This window comes from Lepus europaeus, chromosome 3 (genome assembly GCF_033115175.1).
Source record: "Lepus europaeus isolate LE1 chromosome 3, mLepTim1.pri, whole genome shotgun sequence".
Classification (NCBI taxonomy): Eukaryota; Metazoa; Chordata; class Mammalia; order Lagomorpha; family Leporidae; genus Lepus; species Lepus europaeus.
In genome coordinates this window covers 169,082,791-169,107,515 of record NC_084829.1, presented here as the reverse complement: position 1 = coordinate 169,107,515, position 24,725 = coordinate 169,082,791, and the positions used below count along the sequence as shown (strand labels likewise).

The 24,725-nt window shown below is 51.6% G+C and overlaps 1 protein-coding gene across 7 annotated transcripts in view; it reads right to left on the bottom strand.

The window, feature by feature from the left end:
- The window catches only part of FAM120B (family with sequence similarity 120 member B), a 75,325-nt gene that overhangs the window by 14,131 nt on the left and 36,469 nt on the right, over positions 1 to 24,725 (bottom strand). For all 7 annotated transcript variants that reach the window (XM_062187052.1, XM_062187051.1, XM_062187053.1 and 4 more), the window contains 3 exons: positions 13,027 to 13,128; positions 6,220 to 6,392; positions 2,062 to 2,154 (listed from right to left, as the gene is read on the bottom strand). In XM_062187052.1, the coding sequence (XP_062043036.1) occupies positions 2,062 to 2,154; positions 6,220 to 6,392; positions 13,027 to 13,128 (368 nt within the window). The remainder of the gene's footprint in view (positions 1 to 2,061; positions 2,155 to 6,219; positions 6,393 to 13,026; positions 13,129 to 24,725) is intronic.

Sequence of the window (24,725 nt, the reverse complement as noted above, 5' to 3'; positions counted from 1 at the left end):
AGGGCCTTGAGGATCCCCTGGAAATAGATGGCCTGAGGAAGCTCATAGCCCAGATCAGCTTCCAGGTCACTCCTAACATGAGCCAACAGAGACTCTGAGAGAGACAGAACCGCAGCACAGACAGGACCTCGCCTTCCTCCCTGGGGAAGGCCAGGAGTTCAGGGGATGCCGAAAGCACCGCCAGTGGGGCAGGGCTGGCTCAGCTCCAAGCTCGGAGTCACCAGGAAGCCACCATCAGTGTGGCTGCAGGCCAGGGCCGCGGCTTGTCCACCTCAACAAGGGAAGTGAACAGAGGCAGCCTGTAGTTTGGAAGCGGGCTTCAGAGCTTTGGAACAAGAGACAAAGAGAGGCTGAGGCCTCTCGCCAGATAAGCAGCAGAGCCGTCCTGCGTTCCCAGCGCCTCACAGGAAGCGTTCCGCAGCAAGCAGCCCCAGGGTTTGGTATTCAGTGCCTCGGAGGTGCCCTGAGGGGGCCTGCTGGATGCCACAGCAAATGGCATTCATGGGGGACAGGGCTGCTTCCCAGGTGCCTGCCCTAGGAGGAGTATGTTTCAAAAAAAGTCACAGAAAACAGAATTCAACATGTGAGATTATTTTGGTGCAAAAACAACTTTAAAATCATGCATAGTTTTTCCTAATATGCACTTTCCTCATATTATGAAAGACATTTTTGTTCCAGAACAAACTCACACCTTCAATTCCATTACCATGACGTTCCGGAGTGTCCTCACAACTGGAAATGCCAACAGAGCAAGGAGAACACTGCAAATACACTAGAATTGATTAGTAAACAAAAGAATACAAATAAATGGATTTTCTGGTCCTAAAGTCCTGGTGTAATTGGTGGGCTCTACACCAAAACACTTTCCCAGCATCTTCTGACTGGGGGTGGGCACGCTCTTAGGACGACTCGTAAGGGAGCATCTCTCCTGCAAGTGTTTTCGGGCCAGGCTCGGGCACGTGCAGGTGCGTGATGTCCACCTTGCACTCCACCCTGGGGTCAGGATGAGGGGCCCTGAGGTGACCCCCTCCTCGGCAACACTGCACTTCATGCCGTGCCCGATACCTACTGTCCTCCTCCCCGGTCACCTTCACTGCATGGACACGAGACTGCAGGGTGTGATGAGCCCCAGCTGGTTACAACCCTGCAGGAGCCTGGCTGTAGCCCCAGACGTCCATCTACACGGAGGCCATAAAGTGCCATGGGCAGCAAACAGGCCTTGATATCCTTTCGTCCAACAGCAGAGCTGTGAGCGTGCACTTCTCACTTCCCATTACATGGGTGTGTGCAGAGGACTCCAGGAAGAAGCCACGTGCAAAAAAATCTTCTGGAAAATAGGCCCTGACGGGTACTAAAAGGATCATCTCTACAGGAAACATGAGAGACTCTGAATTGCTGCAACCTCACGAGTCCTCCCCTCCCCATCTCGTTCCTCACCCAGGACACAGCGACAGGCACAGGGTCACACAGCTAAGGGGAGAGGGTGACACTGTTAAGTTCTGGAACTCCGCCCTGCAACAGAAGCCTGGTGCCCGGGAGGTCTGAGGTGACGGTCACCTCAAGGCGCAGCCAGCATGGCACAGGAAGCAGGCCAGCGGGCCTCGGCTGCCCTGGGGCAGACGACGGAGACAGCCTCCAGTGGGCACATTCCTGCTGACTGCAGGATGGGGTCTGACAAAGAAACCACACTGCTCTAGGAAAGCAATTACACAAACAGATTCTTACTACTGAAGACAAACCACGTCAGCAGCGCCACAGCCACACGCTCACAGCACTCAACACCGGGAGCACAGTGGCCCACACACATCTTCCACAAATTGGTCATTTTTTATCGAGCCCTACAATGTGCACACTTATGAAGGATCCCACTGGCACCTCAGTCCCTGTGCTCCCTGAGCCAGGAGAGCACTCAATTCCTTGAGATTCCCAAGGCTCAGAGAAGCTTCCTGCCTGGGAACCAAGACTCCAGGCCAAAGCTCCTGCAGGTCCTCACTGTGAAACAACAGCAAGACTGGGAAAGCCCAGCCCTCTGGCCACCGAGAGCTGTCCTTGGGACACTACCTGTAAGTTTACGAGCTGTGCAGTTGACTTTCCTTGGAGGCACAAAGCCTGAGCAATAAAGGCCTGCAAATCCTCCAGACAAAGAGTGTCCACCTGCAAGGGAGAAAGAAAGGCCACGGTCAGGCTACAGGAAAAGTCCAACACTTCTTCTCAAGAGATCTGCGTGCCACGACGGCTGCACGCACAAGCACACGGTGGCAGACAGGGGCATACAAGCGAGGTACACCAGGCCTCGCATAGCAGATGATGGGCGTGATGTGTAGGCTCCTCCCTCCCCACCACAGCGCCTCTCCCTTCCTTGGCTGTGCACAGGGGAACCTGGACGTCCAGGAGGGTCACTGTCTGGCGAGGCAGAAAGCCCCAGCACGTCTGGGAGCAGTCCCGGGGGACAGCCAAGTCCAGGTCTTCAGTGGGCACAAACCATGCAGAGCAGACACAGAGCAGGGGCCTTGAGCCCGCGTAAATCAGGATCCCACCCCGAGTCCTGCCGAGGCCTGAGGATCCACAGGACTGGCTCAAGTGGGAACAAGGAGGGCAGAGCAAGAAGACACAGAGTGGCAGCTCTCCATCAGCTGCGGCGAGGGGAGGCAGGAAGCCAAGGCGCCTGCGCCCTTCTGCCCTCTGCTCAGCTGCCAGGTTTTGCTACAAGAAAAACTCGTGGTCCTGGGCCACTGCACAATCCCACCATCACCACCAGAAGAGCTTTTCGTAGAGGAGCAGATTCTGGGGAAACAATACACCCATCGATAACAAGTTCACGATTTGACCGAGAGAATGAAACTGGCCAGCATGCCTCCTCCCGATGAAAATGCCTCCCCACCAAAATCAGGCCTATTTGTGAGGGCTCCTGCTCACCCCAACCAGGAGACCCACGCTGGCTCTTGTCTCTCCATCTGGTGGAGGCCAACAGAGCAGAGGTCTGGCAACTTTCTGACTGACCCACTGCCCATTCCATTTTAGTCAAGAAGGCATCACCTTGGGTGGCTGCAAGCCTACCTGTTCAGGAAATCTGCGAATGCACACTGTCCTTAGAGCCAAGAAGACCCCACACGCAGCAGCAGCGCCAAGCACGGGACACCCCTGAGGTGTGTGCACACAGAACCCCACTTTTGTCCTCTGTGACTTTTGAAGAAAGCTCCTCAAATACCAACCCATGAGGACAGAATGAGGTCTGATGTCACATTCTTTCTCATGAACCAACTGCACATCTGTTACCATTTTTGCATATTGACAAAGCTCAATCTATCAGGGGCCATCCACGTTTCTTATTTAATTCTTTTAGAACTTCACCTAGTGCATCACATCAAGGATCACAAAGTATAATGTGCAATTATACGGTACTTGCTGTACTATAGATTCTACACACCATTTCTATGACACAGACTTACTCTTCCGGGGGTTTCTCAAGTGTGTCTTGAGTAAAACCTGGTGTTGTCAAGCTGGAGGTCAGCCCAGTTTCCACATACTAATGAGTGTCCAACTACACATCACACATCAACATATACACTGTATCTTCTCAAATTTATTTTCCTAGCCTTTTTAATTCTGAATCATCATTCCTAGGACCTTCTTAACCTAACAGATGCCAGATTTGCCATTTTCTAGCTTTAAAAATCTCCGATTTAAATACCTCCTTCAAAGCCAAGCTGTCAAGTGCACGTGTGCTTATGCACACTGAGGAGACTCCACTTAAAAGGCCATTACTAGGGCGGGCGGCTGGCCCAGCAGCTGCAATGCCTGCATCCCACGGCGGGGTGCCGGGGTTCACATCGGTGCTCTGGCTCCTGACTCCAGCTTCCTGCTAATGTACAACCTGGGAGGCAGCACAGAGGCACAAATGATTGGGTTCCTGCTACCACACGGGAGTCCTGGACTGAATTCCCAGCTCCTGGCTTCAGGGTCCCCCGTCCTACATTTTGCAGGTATTTCCTATCAACACACGGAAGCTGTCTTTTCTTGAATAAAATAAAGGGGCCAGCGTTTCGTGGTGCAGGGGATTAAGCCGCCACCTGCAACGCCGGCATCCCACATGAGCAACACGTCATGTCCTGGATGCTCTATTTCCGATCCAGTTAATGGCCTGGGAAAGCAGCAGACCACGTGGGAGAACTGGATGGGGTTACAGTCCTGGCTTCGGGCTGGCCCAGCCCAACTGTTTTAGCCATCTGGAGAGTGAACCAACAGATGGAGGAGCTCTCTCTCTCTCTGTAACTCTGGCCTTTCAAATTAATATTAAAACAAAACAAAACAAAACAAAAAAACTTCTGTTAAAAAAAGGTTACAGAAAGAAGAGGGCATTAGCAGTGAGAAAAAGGCACGGTGGGGACATTCCTCCTACTGGCTGTCCTGTTTTGGGTTTATATAGATAAAGGGTGTAGGTTGCTATTTTGGGTCTGTGGGCTTTTTCTGCATGGAGTGGATTTTCGTAAATGACCATCATCTCGAAGAGACCCCACCTCCACTGCTGACAGAAACAGTTCCTCTTGGACATCCCAAGAGAGCTGCCACCCAGGCACCCCTACTGCCACGGTACATGCATAGCAAGAACAAAGCACACATTTCTATGTGTGGGAAAACCCCACTTACTGGTATCCACTACTCCCAAACCCCTACTAGGGCTCCATCTCACCTCCAGACAGATAATATTAACTGCTCATATATGCACGACTATTTAGGTTAAAAGTCATTCATGCCATCTTACATTAATTTATACTTTTCTAAGTCTTGCACAAATAAAGAAATATTCTACTCAAAACAGAAATTCAAAAACTACAGTTCGTGCTGGTGCGTGTCAAAAACAATGCTGAAACAGTGGAAGTTCTCTGGGAACAAAATGCAGGATGCAGAGCTAGCCCTGGGACACCAGAAAGGCGACATCAGTGTAGGGCTCCGTGAGACGTGATCTACAGGGAGACAGGACTCGGCAGCCTCAGGGTGGAAAAGAATTCCATCCCACAGGCAGATCCGAAGTGCTGACAAGAGGCTGCAAGGGGTCAAGAGAGACCAACAGTCAGTCTCCATGCACCACGGGAACAGCGAGGCAAAAATGGCCTTCAGGTAACAGAGCAGAGATGCGGGGCTGGGGCGGGAGGCTCAGTCCACCCTCCTTCCACTGGGGAATCCAAATACCACCACGGATATAGAGAATTACTAAAGAGGCAAACCTTTTTGATGGCAGTTACAATTTTCACACAAATACTAAAACTAGTGAAAAGAAACTGTGGGGCCGGCACTGTTATCGCGCGTGAGGCCACCTCAGGCAACACTGGCATCCCATACGAGCACCATTCTGAGCCTTGGCTGCCCCACTTTCAATCCAGCTCCTTGCTAACTGGCCTGGGAAGGCAGTGGAAGATGGTCCAAGTGCCTGGGCTCCTACCACCCATGTGGGAGACCCGGATAAAGCTCCAGGCTCCAGGCTTGGCCCAGTACAATCCCAGCCACTGCAGGCATTTGGGGAGTGCACCAGCAGGTAGAAGATCTGTCTCTCTCTCTCTCTCTCTCTGAAACTCTGCCTTTCAAATAAATAAAACAAATCTTTAAAATAAAACAAAAAACCAGTGTGACTGTCAAATGGCCCACAGCACGTGGTGCACTGGTCACAATGGCCAAGTGCTGGTGGCCTGGTGGATACTTACTAGCCTCTGTGCTTTCTAGAACATGCTTGCCCTAGAACACGAGGAGGTAACCATTCCCATTTCCCGTTTCAGCCTAGAAATAAGAGAGGAGCTGATAACTTTGCTTGGTTGAAAAAGTCAACACGACTTAGGAAAACAAAGTGATCAGCTCAGAGGCAGAGGCCACCCAGGAAGCAGCAGATCTCCAGCCAAGTCCTGGTGCCACCCCTAACCCCAAAGCAGCAGACCCAGCCCAAAGTGGGGAAGGCACAGTGGGGTCCACAGCTGGAGAGAAGTGAAGCAAGGCTCAGCAGATCTCTTCCCTGCAGGACAGGTGAAGCCATCAGGGCCACGCAGGGGGCAGGCGGGGTGCCCGGGCCACTGTCCCAAAGGACCTTCATTTTACTTTTAGAGTACCTCAGGAGGCTAGACACTGGAAAAAGACAACCCGGACTGGCCTAGCGCATCCTTAAGTACCACCCCCAAGATGAGACCAGGAGCCAAGGGCAAGCTGCACCCCTGGCCCGCAGTGCAGTGTTACCTGGACAAACAAGTAGATCAAGAGGCAGCACAAGGCTTTAAAGGGGCTTTCGACGGCCTGCAGCTCTTCTTTGGAGGAGGAGAGGTTGAAACAGGCTAGGAGTGTGTCCAAGCGCCGGGCCTGAGCTTCTGGCTCTTGGTTCAGCCATAATATTTTCAAACTAGGCGTTCCCCCTAGTGAAAAATAAATAAATAAATAAAATAAAGCCCCTCCGTGTGTTGTTATTCTTTGCAGTGGCAAGTTATAATACAACTCCTCTGGAAATTCAATAAGCGGAAACGAGGCTCTTCCTTCCTGCCACACGTGGGGCTTTCAAGCTGGAAGGAGCCAAGGGCGTGAACAAGAACACGGCTTCCTAAGAATCACAACAAAAGGGCCAGCATTTATGTGTCACTTCCTCCTCCTCCCCTTCTTTTTAGCGGCTACGTTTTAGGGGAAACGAAAGGCTTTGTTCCTCCATGCTGCCCTGTGGTCAGAGCACTTCCCCGACGTGTCTCCAGGACAGAGCCAAGAACCACGCAGCCACCACCCACACCCCCTTCAACCTGTGCCTTTCAAACTCTTAAGTGCAGAGGAGTCAGCTGTGGGGAGGGCAAGGACACAGACACTCTGACGGAGGGTGGGGCCCCATGGCTTGGAGGAAGACCGTCTGGGGACCCAGAACTAGTAAACAAACACAGCTCCTGCAACCCAATTTCTGGTGTTTCCTTTCTGTACTTTATATACGCATGCAGATTACGAAGTCAGAAACCTGGGTGAAGACACACGGCTGCAGGCTCAGGGCAGGCAGGAGGGAGCCAGAGCTGACCGGAGGCCCCTGAGTACCTGGCAAAATCTGCCCGACACCCGCGGCAACCGGGACTCACTGTCAGGCCACTCAGCTGCGCAACAGACACAGGCTGACATGGCCCGCATGTTTATCACGAAACGAAACCCACCAAGCAAAGCCGTCAGATTCTATCTGACCCTCTACAAAGTCGGCCGAACTCTGACCTGTGGTAAACAGAGTCTCCACACCACAGTTACTTCATACACTAAGTGCTTGAAAAGCATTTTTTTCTGACTAGAGAAGGCAGACACTGTAAGAGTTTTTTTTTAAAAAAACAGAAAAACATAAAGAAGAAAACAGAAATAATTTACAATTCTGCTACCCGGATAAAACCACACTTGGAATGCAGCTGGCCAGTCCTTCCTCAGGCATACAAAAAAATCCACATACACAGCTGTGAGGCCCTTATCTTTCACTTGCTCACACATAAAAGGCTATATAAAAAAATGGAGGTTCACAGAATGCACGTGGAACCAACCATGGTGGAAGGGACCGACGAGCGGCTTCCTGGTAGACAGTCAGCAACGGCACGCAATGGCCTTGGCAGCCAGGGAAGACTGTCAGACAGCAGGGAACAGACCAGTCGCGTGCCAGCCGCCTTCTCACCTGGTTGCCTCTGAAGAGCTAGCAGGAGGTCATGCAAACAAATTACAATGCAAGCGTGCAAAGGTTTTGTCAAAGAAACACTGAAAGTCCAAGACAGCAACACAGCAACCAGGGAAGGGGAATCGAGGGGGTCTTCTCAGAAGATGGGCAGGAAACAGGAGGCTGGATTCTCTGATGGAGGCACCTTCTCTGGGGGCTGCAAGGAAGCAGCTACGGGTACGCGACACAGCCCTCCTGCACTCCCCTCTCCACTGTCTTACCCCACATCCTGCCCGTCACCCTCTCCACCTCTTACAGCTGGAATCAGTGATCTAATGATGGGATGTTGGCAACACAATCTGGCTTAATGCACTGAGGCACGCTGGTCCACTTGTGAACTTTCTGAAGGACCATTCAGGTTAGTTCTCCTCTACTGATAAATACACTCCAAGAAAAATGGCTGGCTCTGGTATGATAACCTGTGATGGCTGGGACTACCTAACACAAAGGAAGTTGTTGGGAATAAAGGACTGTGTATGTGTGTGTGAGTATGTGGGAGCACAAGACTGCATGGGTGTAAGTTTATGTGTGTGCATGTATGTGAGCACGATAATGTGTATGCACACATGTGAGACTATGTGCATGTGTGAGAATGTGTGCATAAGCACAAATGTATGAGCGTATACGTGGGCATATATGTATAAGTGCTTATGTGAATGCATGAATGTGAACACGTGTGCACATGTGTGAGCACATGTGAGCATTATATAAGCATATATGTGACTGCATGTGTGGATATGTGTGAGACTAAGTGTGTATACAGAACTTTAATCAGAATTAGAAGGCACACTGTCTCATAGGTCAGTAGACCCCTCACACAGGCTCACACATGCTCACACTCATACCATCTTACATGCATACACAACTCACACACTCTCACATGGTCTCTCACACATGTGCACACTGGCACTCACAAGTGTACACTCTCTCACACACACACACACACTCACTCTCTCACACTCAATCTGGCTGTGGTTAAGGACAGTCTCAGGAAACAAAGACCAGAGGGCCTTTCCTTTCACCCGGACTCCATGGGTAGTTGAGACATTTGTAGCAAGATTTAAACAAGACACTGGCCAGTCTCAGTCCACCCACCAGCATCATATCCAAACACATCAGTGTCAAAAACCTGGGTATGTGATTTGTAAAAGCTTCTGAGAGACCATGAGGACAGACAGGCTCTGCAAGACAGGGTACAGTCATATCTCATTAGTGACAAGGCATATTCCACACTTCCACAGCTGCCAACATGTACATGGGCAAAGACACGTTAGATGCCTAGCCATCACACTATTACGTGCTGATATAATAATGCTTAGGAGTTTTGAGATATTTTCCTCACATATTTCTAGGGTAAAACAAAACAAAAACTGTTCAGTTTGTGTACACTCTGGGGATGTGAGAAGTGAAAGTCTTAGACTTCACTTGCATTTACCTTCATCTCAAGTTCATGGATGAAAATTTTCATTCACAAGTTCAATGTAAGTGAGTATTTGTTTAGCATTCTGTTGGTAAAATATCCATGGCCAGAAGAAAACAAAATAAAAACCCTGATCATTCACATGTAAGTTGAATCTTCACTCTAGCTGAATAAATTTTAATAACCTATTTAATGGCCGGCGCCGCGGCTCAATAGGCTAATCCTCTGCCTTGTGGCGCCGGCACACCGGGTTCTAGTCCCGGTCGGGGTGCCGGATTCTGTCCCGGTTACCCCTCTTCCAGGCCAGCTCTCTGCTGTGGCCCAGGAGTGCAGTGGAGGATGGCCCAAGTGCTTGGGCCCTGCACCCCATGGGAGACCAGGATAAGCACCTGGCTCCTGCCTTCGGATCAGCACAGTGCGCACTGGCTGCGGCGACCATTGGAGGGTGAACCAATGGCAAAGGAAGACCTTTCTGTCTCTTTCTCTCTCTCTGTCCACTCTGCCTGTCAAAAATAAAAAATAATAATAATAATAACCTATTTAAGACAAGCAATACATCCATTCAGCTGTGAACAGAGCTGTCTTAGCACCTCAAGCTATGGAACTGTACTTACAGGGAAGGTGTTCAACGTCATGCATGCCAAGAGACACCATCACATGGCTCCTCTAATGCAATCAAAGCGCACTGAGTGGCCACAGAGAACATTCAGTGCGAAAGTCAACCCTCGTCTCACAACTGTAACATGTACAAGAACAGACTGATGACCTGTCTTGTGACTAACGTGTGCACTGGCATGTTGATAACCCGTGTCATGACTCTAACATGGCCACATAATGTGCTGGCAACCCTTCTTAAGACTCTACTGTGTCCAGGTAACACACATATAACACAGTTCACCACTCTGACATGTCCATGTAGCATGTTGATAAATCTGTCTCATGACTAATACGTCCACTGTCAATATCCTGTCCTGCGACTCCAACGTGTACATGTAACATGTACTCTAACGTGTACAAGTGGTATGTCAATAACCTGTCCGGTGACTCTTTTAACATGTACATGTAACATACGTTTATTTGGCACAGCTCCACACTCCTCTCACAAATGAGAGAAAAACAACTGAGCTGCCTCCTACCCATCTGGGTCCCCGACAGTCAGAGTGACCCAGAGACTGGCGGCCACGCCAGCAGCGCCTCACAGAGTACACGCACTCCGCACACAGAAACTTGCAAGATCTGCCAAGACTTTCTCGGCCTATACGCATCAAGAACCCAGATGAAAACCTCCAGCAGTCTCAGCGACGTGAGGCACCGGGACCAGAAAACCTCAGTGCGGCCGCTGAAGCGTTCCTATGCATCCTGCACTGTGTCTGGACAGAGTCTGCAGCCCCAGAGACTTAACGGCTGCTTCACAACACACGGCGCAGGTGCAGGACCAGCATGTGCAGAGTGTGCAGACACAAGTCTGACGAGGTACAGGGAGAGGGGTGTAACATCTTCCATGACACACTAAAGGCAGCACACACATGCATGTAGGCAAGGATGGGGAACATCGATGGGACTCATGCGCAGGAATGAATCTGAACAAGACAGACTCGTATCTGTCACTCAAGTTGCCATGACAAAACCTGAGTGACATAACAACACAGAACCACTTCTCCAGGTTCTGGAGACAGGGAAGGTCAAGGCCGAGGCCCCAGCATGGCTGTGCGTGGTGAGCGCCCAGCTCCCGGGTGACTAGTGGCACCTCCTCAGCCTGTTTTCAGAGCTGCAGGGGCAGGGAGTCCACTGGAGTCTCTGTAGGGCATCAGTGCCACCAATCACTGAGTCCCAATGTATCACACGGGTGATGCAGGAGCACACACCTAAGCAACCAGTAATGAAATTTCTTTTTCTGCTCACTGACTGGTCTGGTCAATCTTTAATTCTTATTTTTAAGTGCTTTTATAATTTTTTCTTCGGTCTTCTGCCTCCCTTCCACTTTGCTGAAAAAAAAAAAATCTGTGTTTTTTTTTTTCTGCCATTGAAGAAAACAAACATTAAACCTCATGTGCTATTGGAGAAAAGTCTTAAAAAGAGACCTGGAAGAAGATCCTGGCTCCTGGCTTCGGTCTGGTCCAGCTCCACCCCTGAAGCCATTTTGGGAGTGAAACAGCAATTGGAAGATTTCTCTGCCTCTCCCTCTCTAACTCTGCCTTTCAAATAAATAAATAAATCTTAAAAGAAAAAAAATATCTTTGCAGAAAAGAAAACCCAGACACCTGAGACCCTAAGACAGGTAGAGCACCTCCCGGTTCCTATCAGGTCGAGGGAGAGGACCTCCCATCAGCCTGTAAGAGGGAGCTGGGTGGCCCATCTTCCACTTTAATCTATACTCACTTGGCAATTTTCCTTGAGGATACTGAAAAGTATTTAAATTTCAAAATCTTGTCTTTTTTTTATTGCCATTATCAAAAGCACGGAAAGAGTATTCATCTTGAGTCCTGTTCCAGGTTCGCTGGTGGTGGGCACAGCTGTGTCTGTCCAGCCAGGCTCCTCCACACGTGCTTCCACATCCTTTCCGAGGCGGGAGGCAGGCTTGGAACCCCAAGCAGGGGAGCTCCTCCCACACTCGTGTGGCTTCTAGAGTTTATCAACACATTAATTCATAACATGGGCTGGCGCCGCAGCTCACTAAGCTAATCCTCTGCCTGTGGCACCGGCACCCTGGGTTCTAGTCCCGGTCAGGGCGCCGGATTCTGTCCCGGTTGCTCCTCTTCCAGTCTAGCTCTCTGCTGTGGCCTGGGAGTACAGTGGAGGATGGCCCAAGTCCTTGGGCCCTGCACCTGCATGGGAGACCCGGAGGAAGCACCTGGCTCCTGGCTTTGGATCGGCGCAGCGCGCCGGCCGCAACGCACCAGCCGTAGCGGCCACTTAGGGGGTGAACCAACGGAAAAAGGAAGACCTTTCTCTCTGTCTCTCTCTGTGTCTAACTCTGCCTGTCAGAAAAAAAAATAATAACAATAATTGATAACATAACGATGGCCCAAATGTGAGGGTTCTAACAATTCTTTCCAATATTATTTTTGGATAGATATCCCAAGATAGCAATTAACACACAGAACAAAACATTTTTGGAATATTATTTGGTTTTCTTTTTGTCAGAACAAATGTCACTGCACTTAGATGTGCTTTGCAGGAGCTGCTTTTCCAGTTGTGAGTCTACCACTGATTCACAGAAGAAATCACTCCCTGTGACACCCTTCTCAGTTCCTTTCACAACACAACAACTCCTACATGAAAGCCACCTCACAGCGTGTAGACACATGGGGCCAACCACACGCTCACCTGGGGGAGGTGGGGTGACAGTGGAGTATCAACATTTCAGAAAACACCTCCTCTCTCAAACAGTGATGCAGGACACCAGAAATAAGCCTGCAGCCTGAGGCTCTGCATGGGGAGCAGCCCCAACAGCTACTCTGGAGTTGCAGGAGGCCAGGCTGCTCTCTGGATTTATTTCAGTCCATTTGTAGACAAATTTTGTGTTTCCTTCCCACGCACTGTGTTTTGAGATACTGTCCATAAAAAATAAAACTAATTTTCCAATCAATTTAAGTCATCCTTCCCTCCCGTTTCCAGGTCTACAACTCAACAGAAGACTTTCAGAGACAAGAGTTGCTACCTGCAGAACACCAAGAACCCAATGCTGTTCACCTCAGTGGTGTTTGCTGAGGGACAACTGTGGGCTGTGGACAGGGTGAGGAAGGCAGAGCTCAGAACAGACTCTGTGCAGCTGGGCGGCCTTACTAGACACGGACACTCACTCACTCCGGGCCAGGGCTGGAATGAAAGAGCCTTCCACGACGATCCGTTCCTGGACTCAAATCTTACCGTGAACACATTTGTGGCTGGCTTAGACTGAGGCTGTCTGTACCTGGAACAGTCATCGGCAGAGGCCTGACGAGGTCTGGGTGCTTCAGGGGGTTCCCGGGGTACACGAACCACTCCTTGACAGTCGGGCCGGCGCTGGTGTCATCTGAGTAAAGACAGCGGGGTCAGCAGGCTCACACTGGGATGCGTGAGGGCCACTCAGTGCTGCGTACAGTGAGTTCTCACGCCATGGACACTGAGTCCCATGGAGTGGAGCCCTCGCCAAACCGAAGAAAGTCAGCTCCTCCCAACAGAAGCCCTGCCTGAGGGTCTCTACAGCATCCCTGACCCCTCCCTCTGCTCCAGACAACTGCAGAGAAAACAGCTAGAACATGAGAGTCCTTGCTGGTCTTCAACTTTCTACTTCAAACAGTTTGAAAACTTACTAGGTTAGACTACTCAAAGACCTGGTAGAAACAATGTAGAACAAAGGCAAGTCTGTGAGCTGGATTAGTAACTGCCCTAAGAACTCCCTGACTTCAGCTCCCTCATGCCACAGAGCTAGCGTGAAGCAGACGCGATGCCAGAAACAGGAGTGCTGCCGCCCATCCTACATTGGCTGTCCCAAGTCCTCGGATTCCATCTCCAGAAACCACTCTGCCGCTAGCCCTTCTGCCTCCCAAGCCTCTTGCTGGGCACTTAACGTGCACACCCCTTGGGCTCCAAGTCCTCTGCTGCTGCTCCGGAGCCCCCACCTCAAAGAAGGGGGCTTCATCTGCTCATTTCCTCATTGGCCCCAAACAGCTCTGCAAGTGCCGGCAATGACCAATGGCCGCCAGGCTGTGAAATGCAATGGGTGCTGCTCGTTCCTTGTGCCCTGCCTTCTCTGTGCCTGGTCCCTCCTGTCCCCTCTGGGGCCTCCCTACCAGGCCTCCATCTTGTCTTCTTGGCAAAGCTGCCCTGGTGTACTCCTTCAGTACCTTAAGCCACAAGGCTGATGGCCCCACCCCTCTCCTGAGCTCTAGACACCTACGCTAGGAACACAGGAGGAGCCGCCCCTCATGGTTGCTGTGAGCAGACCTCTCAAGCAGTTCTCACAACGTGACAGGCAGGCAACAGCGCCATCTCCACACAGCAGTCAGGACAGCGCCATCTCCACACAGCAGTCAGGACAGCGCCATCTCCACACAGCAGTCAGGACAGTACCATCTCCACACAGCAGTCAGGACAGTACCATCTCCACACAGCAGTCAGAACAGTACCATCTCCACACAGCAGTCAGGACAGCGCCATCTCCACACAGCAGTAACAACAGTACCATCTCCACACAGCAGTAACAACAGTACCATCTCCACACAGCAGTAACAACAGTACCATCTCCACACAGCAGTAACAACAGTACCATCTCCACACAGCAGTCAGAACAGTACCATCTCCACACAGCAGTCAGGACAGTACCATCTCCACACAGCAGTCAGGACAGTACCATCTCCACACAGCAGTCAGAACAGTACCATCTCCACACAGCAGTCAGGACAGCACCATCTCCACACAGCAGTAACAACAGTACCATCTCCACACAGCAGTCAGGACAGCGCCATCTCCACACAGCAGTCAGGACAGCGCCATCTCCACACAGCAGTAACAACAGTACCATCTCCACACAGCAGTCAGGACAGCGCCATCTCCACACAGCAGTCAGGACAGCGCCATCTCCACACAGCAGTCAGGACAGCGCCATCTCCACACAGCAGTCAGGACAGCGCCATCTCCACACAGCAGTCAGGACAGCGCCATCTCCACACAGCAGTCAGGACAGCGCCATCTCCACACAGCAGTCAGGACAGTGCCATCTCCACACAGCAGTCAGGACAGTACCATCTCCACACAGCAGTCAGGACAGTACCATCTCCACACAGCAGTCAGGACAGTACCATCTCCACACAGCAGTAACAACAGTACCATCTCCACACAGCAGTCAGAACAGTACCATCTCCACACAGCAGTCAGGACAGTACCATCTCCACACAGCAGTAACAACAGTACCATCTCCACACAGCAGTCAGGACAGTACCATCTCCACACAGCAGTAACAACAGTACCATCTCCACACAGCAGTCAGAACAGTACCATCTCCACACAGCAGTAACAACAGTACCATCTCCACACAGCAGTAACAACAGTACCATCTCCACACAGCAGTAACAACAGTACCATCTCCACACAGCAGTAACAACAGTACCATCTCCACACAGCAGTCAGGACAGCACCATCTCCACACAGCAGTCAGGACAGCACCATCTCCACACAGCAGTCAGGACAGCACCATCTCCACACAGCAGTAACAACAGTACCATCTCCACACAGCAGTAACAACAGTACCATCTCCACACAGCAGTAACAACAGTACCATCTCCACACAGCAGTAACAACAGTACCATCTCCACACAGCAGTCAGGACAGCGCCATCTCCACACAGCAGTCAGGACAGCGCCATCTCCACACAGCAGTCAGAACAGCGCCATCTCCACACAGCAGTAACAACAGCACCATCTCCACACAGCAGTCAGGACAGCACCATCTCCACACAGCAGTAACAACAGTACCATCTCCACACAGCAGTAACAACAGTACCATCTCCACACAGCAGTAACAACAGTACCATCTCCACACAGCAGTCAGGACAGCACCATCTCCACACAGCAGTAACAACAGTACCATCTCCACACAGCAGTCAGGACAGCACCATCTCCACACAGCAGTCAGGACAGCGCCATCTCCACACAGCAGTCAGGACAGCGCCATCTCCACACAGCAGTAACAACAGTACCATCTCCACACAGCAGTAACAACAGTACCATCTCCACACAGCAGTCAGGACAGCGCCATCTCCACACAGCAGTAACAACAGTACCATCTCCACACAGCAGTCAGGACAGCACCATCTCCACACAGCAGTAACAACAGTACCATCTCCACACAGCAGTCAGGACAGCACCATCTCCACACAGCAGTAACAACAGTACCATCTCCACACAGCAGTCAGAACAGCACCATCTCCACACAGCAGTAACAACAGTACCATCTCCACACAGCAGTAACAACAGTACCATCTCCACACAGCAGTCAGGACAGCGCCATCTCCACACAGCAGTCAGGACAGCACCATCTCCACACAGCAGTAACAACAGTACCATCTCCACACAGCAGTAACAACAGTACCATCTCCACACAGCAGTCAGGACAGCGCCATCTCCACACAGCAGTCAGGACAGCGCCATCTCCACACAGCAGTAACAACAGTACCATCTCCACACAGCAGTAACAACAGTACCATCTCCACACAGCAGTAACAACAGTACCATCTCCACACAGCAGTAACAACAGTACCATCTCCACACAGCAGTAACAACAGTACCATCTCCACACAGCAGTCAGGACAGTGCCATCTCCACACAGCAGTCAGGACAGCGCCATCTCCACACAGCAGTCAGGACAGCGCCATCTCCACACAGCAGTCAGGACAGTACCATCTCCACACAGCAGTAACAACAGTACCATCTCCACACAGCAGTAACAACAGTACCATCTCCACACAGCAGTAACAACAGTACCATCTCCACACAGCAGTCAGGACAGCGCCATCTCCACACAGCAGTCAGGACAGCGCCATCTCCACACAGCAGTCAGGACAGCGCCATCTCCACACAGCAGTCAGGACAGCGCCATCTCCACACAGCAGTAACAACAGTACCATCTCCACACAGCAGTCAGAACAGTACCATCTCCACACAGCAGTCAGGACAGTACCATCTCCACACAGCAGTCAGGACAGCGCCATCTCCACACAGCAGTAACAACAGTACCATCTCCACACAGCAGTCAGAACAGTACCATCTCCACACAGCAGTCAGGACAGTACCATCTCCACACAGCAGTAACAACAGTACCATCTCCACACAGCAGTCAGGACAGCACCATCTCCACACAGCAGTCAGGACAGCGCCATCTCCACACAGCAGTCAGGACAGCGCCATCTCCACACAGCAGTAACAACAGTACCATCTCCACACAGCAGTAACAACAGTACCATCTCCACACAGCAGTAACAACAGTACCATCTCCACACAGCAGTCAGGACAGCGCCATCTCCACACAGCAGTAACAACAGTACCATCTCCACACAGCAGTCAGAACAGTACCATCTCCACACAGCAGTCAGGACAGCACCATCTCCACACAGCAGTAACAACAGTACCATCTCCACACAGCAGTCAGGACAGTGCCATCTCCACACAGCAGTAACAACAGTACCATCTCCACACAGCAGTAACAACAGTACCATCTCCACACAGCAGTCAGAACAGTACCATCTCCACACAGCAGTAACAACAGTACCATCTCCACACAGCAGTAACAACAGTACCATCTCCACACAGCAGTAACAACAGTACCATCTCCACACAGCAGTAACAACAGTACCATCTCCACACAGCAGTCAGGACAGCGCCATCTCCACACAGCAGTAACAACAGTACCATCTCCACACAGCAGTCAGGACAGCACCATCTCCACACAGCAGTCAGGACAGCGCCATCTCCACACAGCAGTCAGGACAGCGCCATCTCCACACAGCAGTAACAACAGCACCATCTCCACACAGCAGTAACAACAGTACCATCTCCACACAGCAGTAACAACAGTACCATCTCCACACAGCAGTCAGGACAGCGCCATCTCCACACAGCAGTCAGGACAGCGCCATCTCCACACAGCAGTCAGGACAGCGCCATCTCCACACAGCAGTCAGGACAGCGCCATCTCCACACAGCAGTAACAACAGCACCATCTCCACACAGCAGTAACAACAGTACCATCTCCACACAGCAGTAACAACAGTACCATCTCCACACAGCAGTCAGGACAGCGCCATCTCCACACAGCAGTCAGGACAGCGCCATCTCCACACAGCAGTCAGGACAGCGCCATCTCCACACAGCAGTAACAACAGCACCATCTCCACACAGCAGTCAGGACAGCGCCATCTCCACACAGCAGTCAGGACAGCGCCATCTCCACACAGCAGTCAGGACAGTGCCATCTCCACACAGCAGTCAGGACAGCGCCATCTCCACACAGCAGTAACAACAGTACCTTCTCCACACAGCAGTCAGGACAGCGCCATCTCCACACAGCAGTAACAACAGTACCATCTCCACACAGCAGTCAGGACAGCACCATCTCCACACAGCAGTAACAACAGCACCATCTCCACACAGCAGTAACAACAGTACCATCTCCACACAGCAGTCAGGACAGCACCATCTCCACACAGCAGTCAGGACAGCGCCATCTCCACACAGCAGTAACAACAGCACCATCTCCACACAGCAGTAACAACAGTACCATCTCCATACCGCAGTCAGGACAGTACCATCTCCACACAGCAGTCAGGACAGCGCCATCTCCACACAGCAGTAACAACAGTACCATCTCCACACAGCAGTCAGGACAGTACCATCTCCACACAGCAGTCAGGACAGCGCCATCTCCACACAGCAGTCAGGACAGCACCATCTCCACACAGCAGTAACAACAGTACCATCTCCACACAGCAGTCAGGACAGCGCCATGTCCACACAGCAGTCAGAACAGTACCATCTCCACACAGCAGTAACAACAGTACCATCTCCACACAGCAGTAACAACAGTACCATCTCCACACAGCAGTCAGAACAGTACCATCTCCACACAGCAGTAACAACAGTACCATCTCCACACAGCAGTAACAACAGTACCATCTCCACGCAGCAGTCAGAACAGCGCCATCTCCACACAGCAGTCAGGACAGCGGCATCTCCACACAGCAGTCAGGACAGCGCCATCTCCACACAGCAGTCAGGACAGTACCATCTCCACACAGCAGTCAGGACAGCGCCATCTCCACACAGCAGTCAGGACAGCGCCATCTCCACACAGCAGTCAGGACAGTACCATCTCCACACAGCAGTCAGGACAGTACCATCTCCACACAGCAGTCAGGACAGTACCATCTCCACACAGCAGTCAGGACAGTACCATCTCCACACAGCAGTAACAACAGTACCATCTCCACACAGCAGTAACAACAGTACCATCTCCACACAGCTGTCAGAACAGCACCATCTCCACACAGCAGTAACAACAGTACCATCTCCACACAGCAGTAACAACAGTACCATCTCCACACAGCAGTCAGGACAGCGCCATCTCCACACAGCAGTAACAACAGTACCATCTCCACACAGCAGTCAGGACAGCGCCATGTCCACACAGCAGTCAGAACAGTACCATCTCCACACAGCAGTAACAACAGTACCATCTCCACACAGCAGTAACAACAGTACCATCTCCACACAGCAGTCAGGACAGCACCATCTCCACACAGCAGTAACAACAGTACCATCTCCACACAGCAGTAACAACAGTACCATCTCCACACAGCAGTAACAACAGTACCATCTCCACACAGCAGTCAGGACAGCGCCATCTCCACACAGCAGTCACAACAGTACCATCTCCACACAGCAGTCAGGACAGCACCATCTCCACACAGCAGTCAGGACAGCGCCATCTCCACACAGCAGTCAGGACAGCGCCATCTCCACACAGCAGTAACAACAGTACCATCTCCACACAGCAGTAACAACAGTACCATCTCCACACAGCAGTCAGGACAGTGCCATCTCCACACAGCAGTAACAACAGTACCATCTCCACACAGCAGTCAGGACAGCGCCATCTCCACACAGCAGTAACAACAGTACCATCTCCACACAGCAGTCAGGACAGCGCCATCTCCACACAGCAGTCAGGACAGCGCCATCTCCACACAGCAGTAACAACAGTACCATCTCCACACAGCAGTCAGGACAGCGCCATCTCCACACAGCAGTCAGAACAGTACCATCTCCACACAGCAGTAACAACAGTACCATCTCCACACAGCAGTCAGGACAGTACCATCTCCACACAGCAGTAACAACAGTACCATCTCCACACAGCAGTCAGAACAGCACCATCTCCACACAGCAGTAACAACAGTACCATCTCCACACAGCAGTAACAACAGTACCATCTCCACACAGCAGTCAGGACAGTACCATCTCCACACAGCAGTCAGGACAGCGCCATCTCCACACAGCAGTAACAACAGTACCATCTCCACACAGCAGTAACAACAGTACCATCTCCACACAGCAGTAACAACAGTACCATCTCCATACCGCAGTCAGGACAGTACCATCTCCACACAGCAGTCAGGACAGCGCCATCTCCACACAGCAGTAACAACAGTACCATCTCCACACAGCAGTCAGGACAGCGCCATCTCCACACAGCAGTAACAACAGTACCATCTCCACACAGCAGTCAGGACAGCGCCATCTCCACACAGCAGTAACAACAGTACCATCTCCACACAGCAGTCAGGACAGCGCCATCTCCACACAGCAGTAACAACAGTACCATCTCCACACAGCAGTCAGGACAGCGCCATCTCCACACAGCAGTAACAACAGTACCATCTCCACACAGCAGTCAGGACAGCGCCATCTCCACACAGCAGTAACAACAGTACCATCTCCACACAGCAGTAACAACAGTACCATCTCCACACAGCAGTAACAACAGTACCATCTCCACACAGCAGTAACAACAGTACCATCTCCACACAGCAGTCAGGACAGCGCCATCTCCACACAGCAGTCAGGACAGCGCCATCTCCACACAGCAGTCAGGACAGCACCATCTCCACACAGCAGTCAGGACAGCGCCATCTCCACACAGCAGTAACAACAGTACCATCTCCACACAGCAGTAACAACAGTACCATCTCCACACAGCAGTAACAACAGTACCATCTCCACACAGCAGTAACAACAGTACCATCTCCACACAGCAGTCAGGACAGTACCATCTCCACACAGCAGTCAGGACAGCGCCATCTCCACACAGCAGTAACAACAGTACCATCTCCACACAGCAGTCAGGACAGTGCCATCTCCACACAGCAGTAACAACAGTACCATCTCCACACAGCAGTCAGGACAGCACCATCTCCACACAGCATCAGGACAGCACCATCTCCACACAGCAGTCAGGACAGCGCCATCTCCACACAGCAGTAACAACAGTACCATCTCCACACAGCAGTCAGGACAGCGCCATCTCCACACAGCAGTCAGAACAGTACCATCTCCACACAGCAGTAACAACAGTACCATCTCCACACAGCAGTAACAACAGTACCATCTCCACACAGCAGTAACAACAGCGCCATCTCCACACAGCAGTCAGGACAGTACCATCTCCACACAGCAGTAACAACAGTACCATCTCCACACAGCAGTCAGGACAGTACCATCTCCACACAGCAGTCAGGACAGCGCCATCTCCACACAGCAGTAACAACAGTACCATCTCCACACAGCAGTCAGGACAGCGCCATCTCCACACAGCAGTCAGGACAGCACCATCTCCACACAGCAGTAACAACAGTACCATCTCCACACAGCAGTCAGGACAGCGCCATCTCCACACAGCAGTAACAACAGTACCATCTCCACACAGCAGTCAGGACAGTACCATCTCCACACAGCAGTCAGGACAGCACCATCTCCACACAGCAGTAACAACAGTACCATCTCCACACAGCAGTCAGGACAGCACCATCTCCACACAGCAGTCAGGACAGCACCATCTCCACACAGCAGTCAGGACAGCACCATCTCCACACAGCAGTCAGGACAGCGCCATCTCCACACAGCAGTAACAACAGTACCATCTCCACACAGCAGTAACAACAGTACCATCTCCACACAGCAGTAACAACAGTACCATCTCCACACAGCAGTAACAACAGTACCATCTCCACACAGCAGTAACAACAGTACCATCTCCATACCGCAGTCAGGACAGTACCATCTCCACACAGCAGTCAGGACAGCGCCATCTCCACACAGCAGTAACAACAGTACCATCTCCACACAGCAGTCAGGACAGCGCCATCTCCACACAGCAGTAACAACAGTACCATCTCCACACAGCAGTCAGGACAGCGCCATCTCCACACAGCAGTAACAACAGTACCATCTCCACACAGCAGTCAGGACAGCGCCATCTCCACACAGCAGTAACAACAGTACCATCTCCACACAGCAGTCAGGACAGCGCCATCTCCACACAGCAGTCAGGACAGCGCCATGTCCACACAGCAGTCAGGACAGTACCATCTCCACACAGCAGTAACAACAGTACCATCTCCACACAGCAGTAACAACAGTACCATCTCCACACAGCAGTAACAACAGTACCATCTCCACACAGCAGTAACAACAGTACCATCTCCACACAGCAGTCAGGACAGCGCCATCTCCACACAGCAGTCAGGACAGCGCCATCTCCACACAGCAGTCAGGACAGCACCATCTCCACACAGCAGTCAGGACAGCGCCATCTCCACACAGCAGTAACAACAGTACCATCTCCACACAGCAGTAACAACAGTACCATCTCCACACAGCAGTAACAACAGTACCATCTCCACACAGCAGTAACAACAGTACCATCTCCACACAGCAGTCAGGACAGTACCATCTCCACACAGCAGTCAGGACAGCGCCATCTCCACACAGCAGTAACAACAGTACCATCTCCACACAGCAGTCAGAACAGCGCCATCTCCACACAGCAGTCAGAACAGTACCATCTCCACACAGCAGTCAGGACAGTACCATCTCCACACAGCAGTAACAACAGTACCATCTCCACACAGCAGTCAGGACAGTGCCATCTCCACACAGCAGTAACAACAGTACCATCTCCACACAGCAGTCAGGACAGCACCATCTCCACACAGCATCAGGACAGCACCATCTCCACACAGCAGTCAGGACAGCGCCATCTCCACACAGCAGTAACAACAGTACCATCTCCACACAGCAGTCAGGACAGCGCCATCTCCACACAGCAGTAACAACAGTACCATCTCCACACAGCAGTAACAACAGTACCATCTCCACACAGCAGTAACAACAGTACCATCTCCACACAGCAGTAACAACAGCGCCATCTCCACACAGCAGTCAGGACAGTACCATCTCCACACAGCAGTAACAACAGTACCATCTCCACACAGCAGTCAGGACAGTACCATCTCCACACAGCAGTCAGGACAGCGCCATCTCCACACAGCAGTAACAACAGTACCATCTCCACACAGCAGTCAGGACAGCGCCATCTCCACACAGCAGTCAGGACAGCACCATCTCCACACAGCAGTAACAACAGTACCATCTCCACACAGCAGTCAGGACAGTACCATCTCCACACAGCAGTAACAACAGCGCCATCTCCACACAGCAGTCAGGACAGTACCATCTCCACACAGCAGTAACAACAGTACCATCTCCACACAGCAGTCAGGACAGTACCATCTCCACACAGCAGTAACAACAGCGCCATCTCCACACAGCAGTCAGGACAGTACCATCTCCACACAGCAGTCAGGACAGCACCATCTCCACACAGCAGTAACAACAGTACCATCTCCACACAGCAGTCAGGACAGCGCCATCTCCACACAGCAGTAACAACAGTACCATCTCCACACAGCAGTCAGGACAGTACCATCTCCACACAGCAGTCAGGACAGCACCATCTCCACACAGCAGTAACAACAGTACCATCTCCACACAGCAGTCAGGACAGCACCATCTCCACACAGCAGTCAGGACAGCACCATCTCCACACAGCAGTCAGGACAGCACCATCTCCACACAGCAGTCAGGACAGCGCCATCTCCACACAGCAGTAACAACAGTACCATCTCCACACAGCAGTAACAACAGTACCATCTCCACACAGCAGTAACAACAGTACCATCTCCACACAGCAGTCAGAACAGCACCATCTCCACACAGCAGTAACAACAGTACCATCTCCACACAGCAGTAACAACAGTACCATCTCCACACAGCAGTCAGGACAGCGCCATCTCCACACAGCAGTAACAACAGTACCATCTCCACACCGCAGTCAGGACAGTACCATCTCCACACAGCAGTCAGGACAGCACCATCTCCACACAGCAGTCAGGACAGCGCCATCTCCACACAGCAGTCAGAACAGCGCCATCTCCACACAGCAGTAACAACAGCACCATCTCCACACAGCAGTAACAACAGTACCATCTCCACACAGCAGTCAGGACAGCACCATCTCCACACAGCAGTCAGGACAGCGCCATCTCCACACAGCAGTCAGGACAGCGCCATCTCCACACAGCAGTAACAACAGTACCATCTCCACACAGCAGTAACAACAGTACCATCTCCACACAGCAGTAACAACAGTACCATCTCCACACAGCAGTAACAACAGTACCATCTCCACACAGCAGTCAGGACAGCACCATCTCCACACAGCAGTCAGGACAGCGCCATCTCCACACAGCAGTCAGGACAGCGCCATCTCCACACAGCAGTAACAACAGTACCATCTCCACACAGCAGTAACAACAGTACCATCTCCACACAGCAGTCAGGACAGCGCCATCTCCACACAGCAGTCAGGACAGCGCCATCTCCACACAGCAGTCAGGACAGCGCCATCTCCACACATCAGTCAGGACAGCGCCATCTCCACACAGCAGTAACAACAGTACCATCTCCACACAGCAGTCAGGACAGCGCCATCTCCACACAGCAGTCAGGACAGTACCAT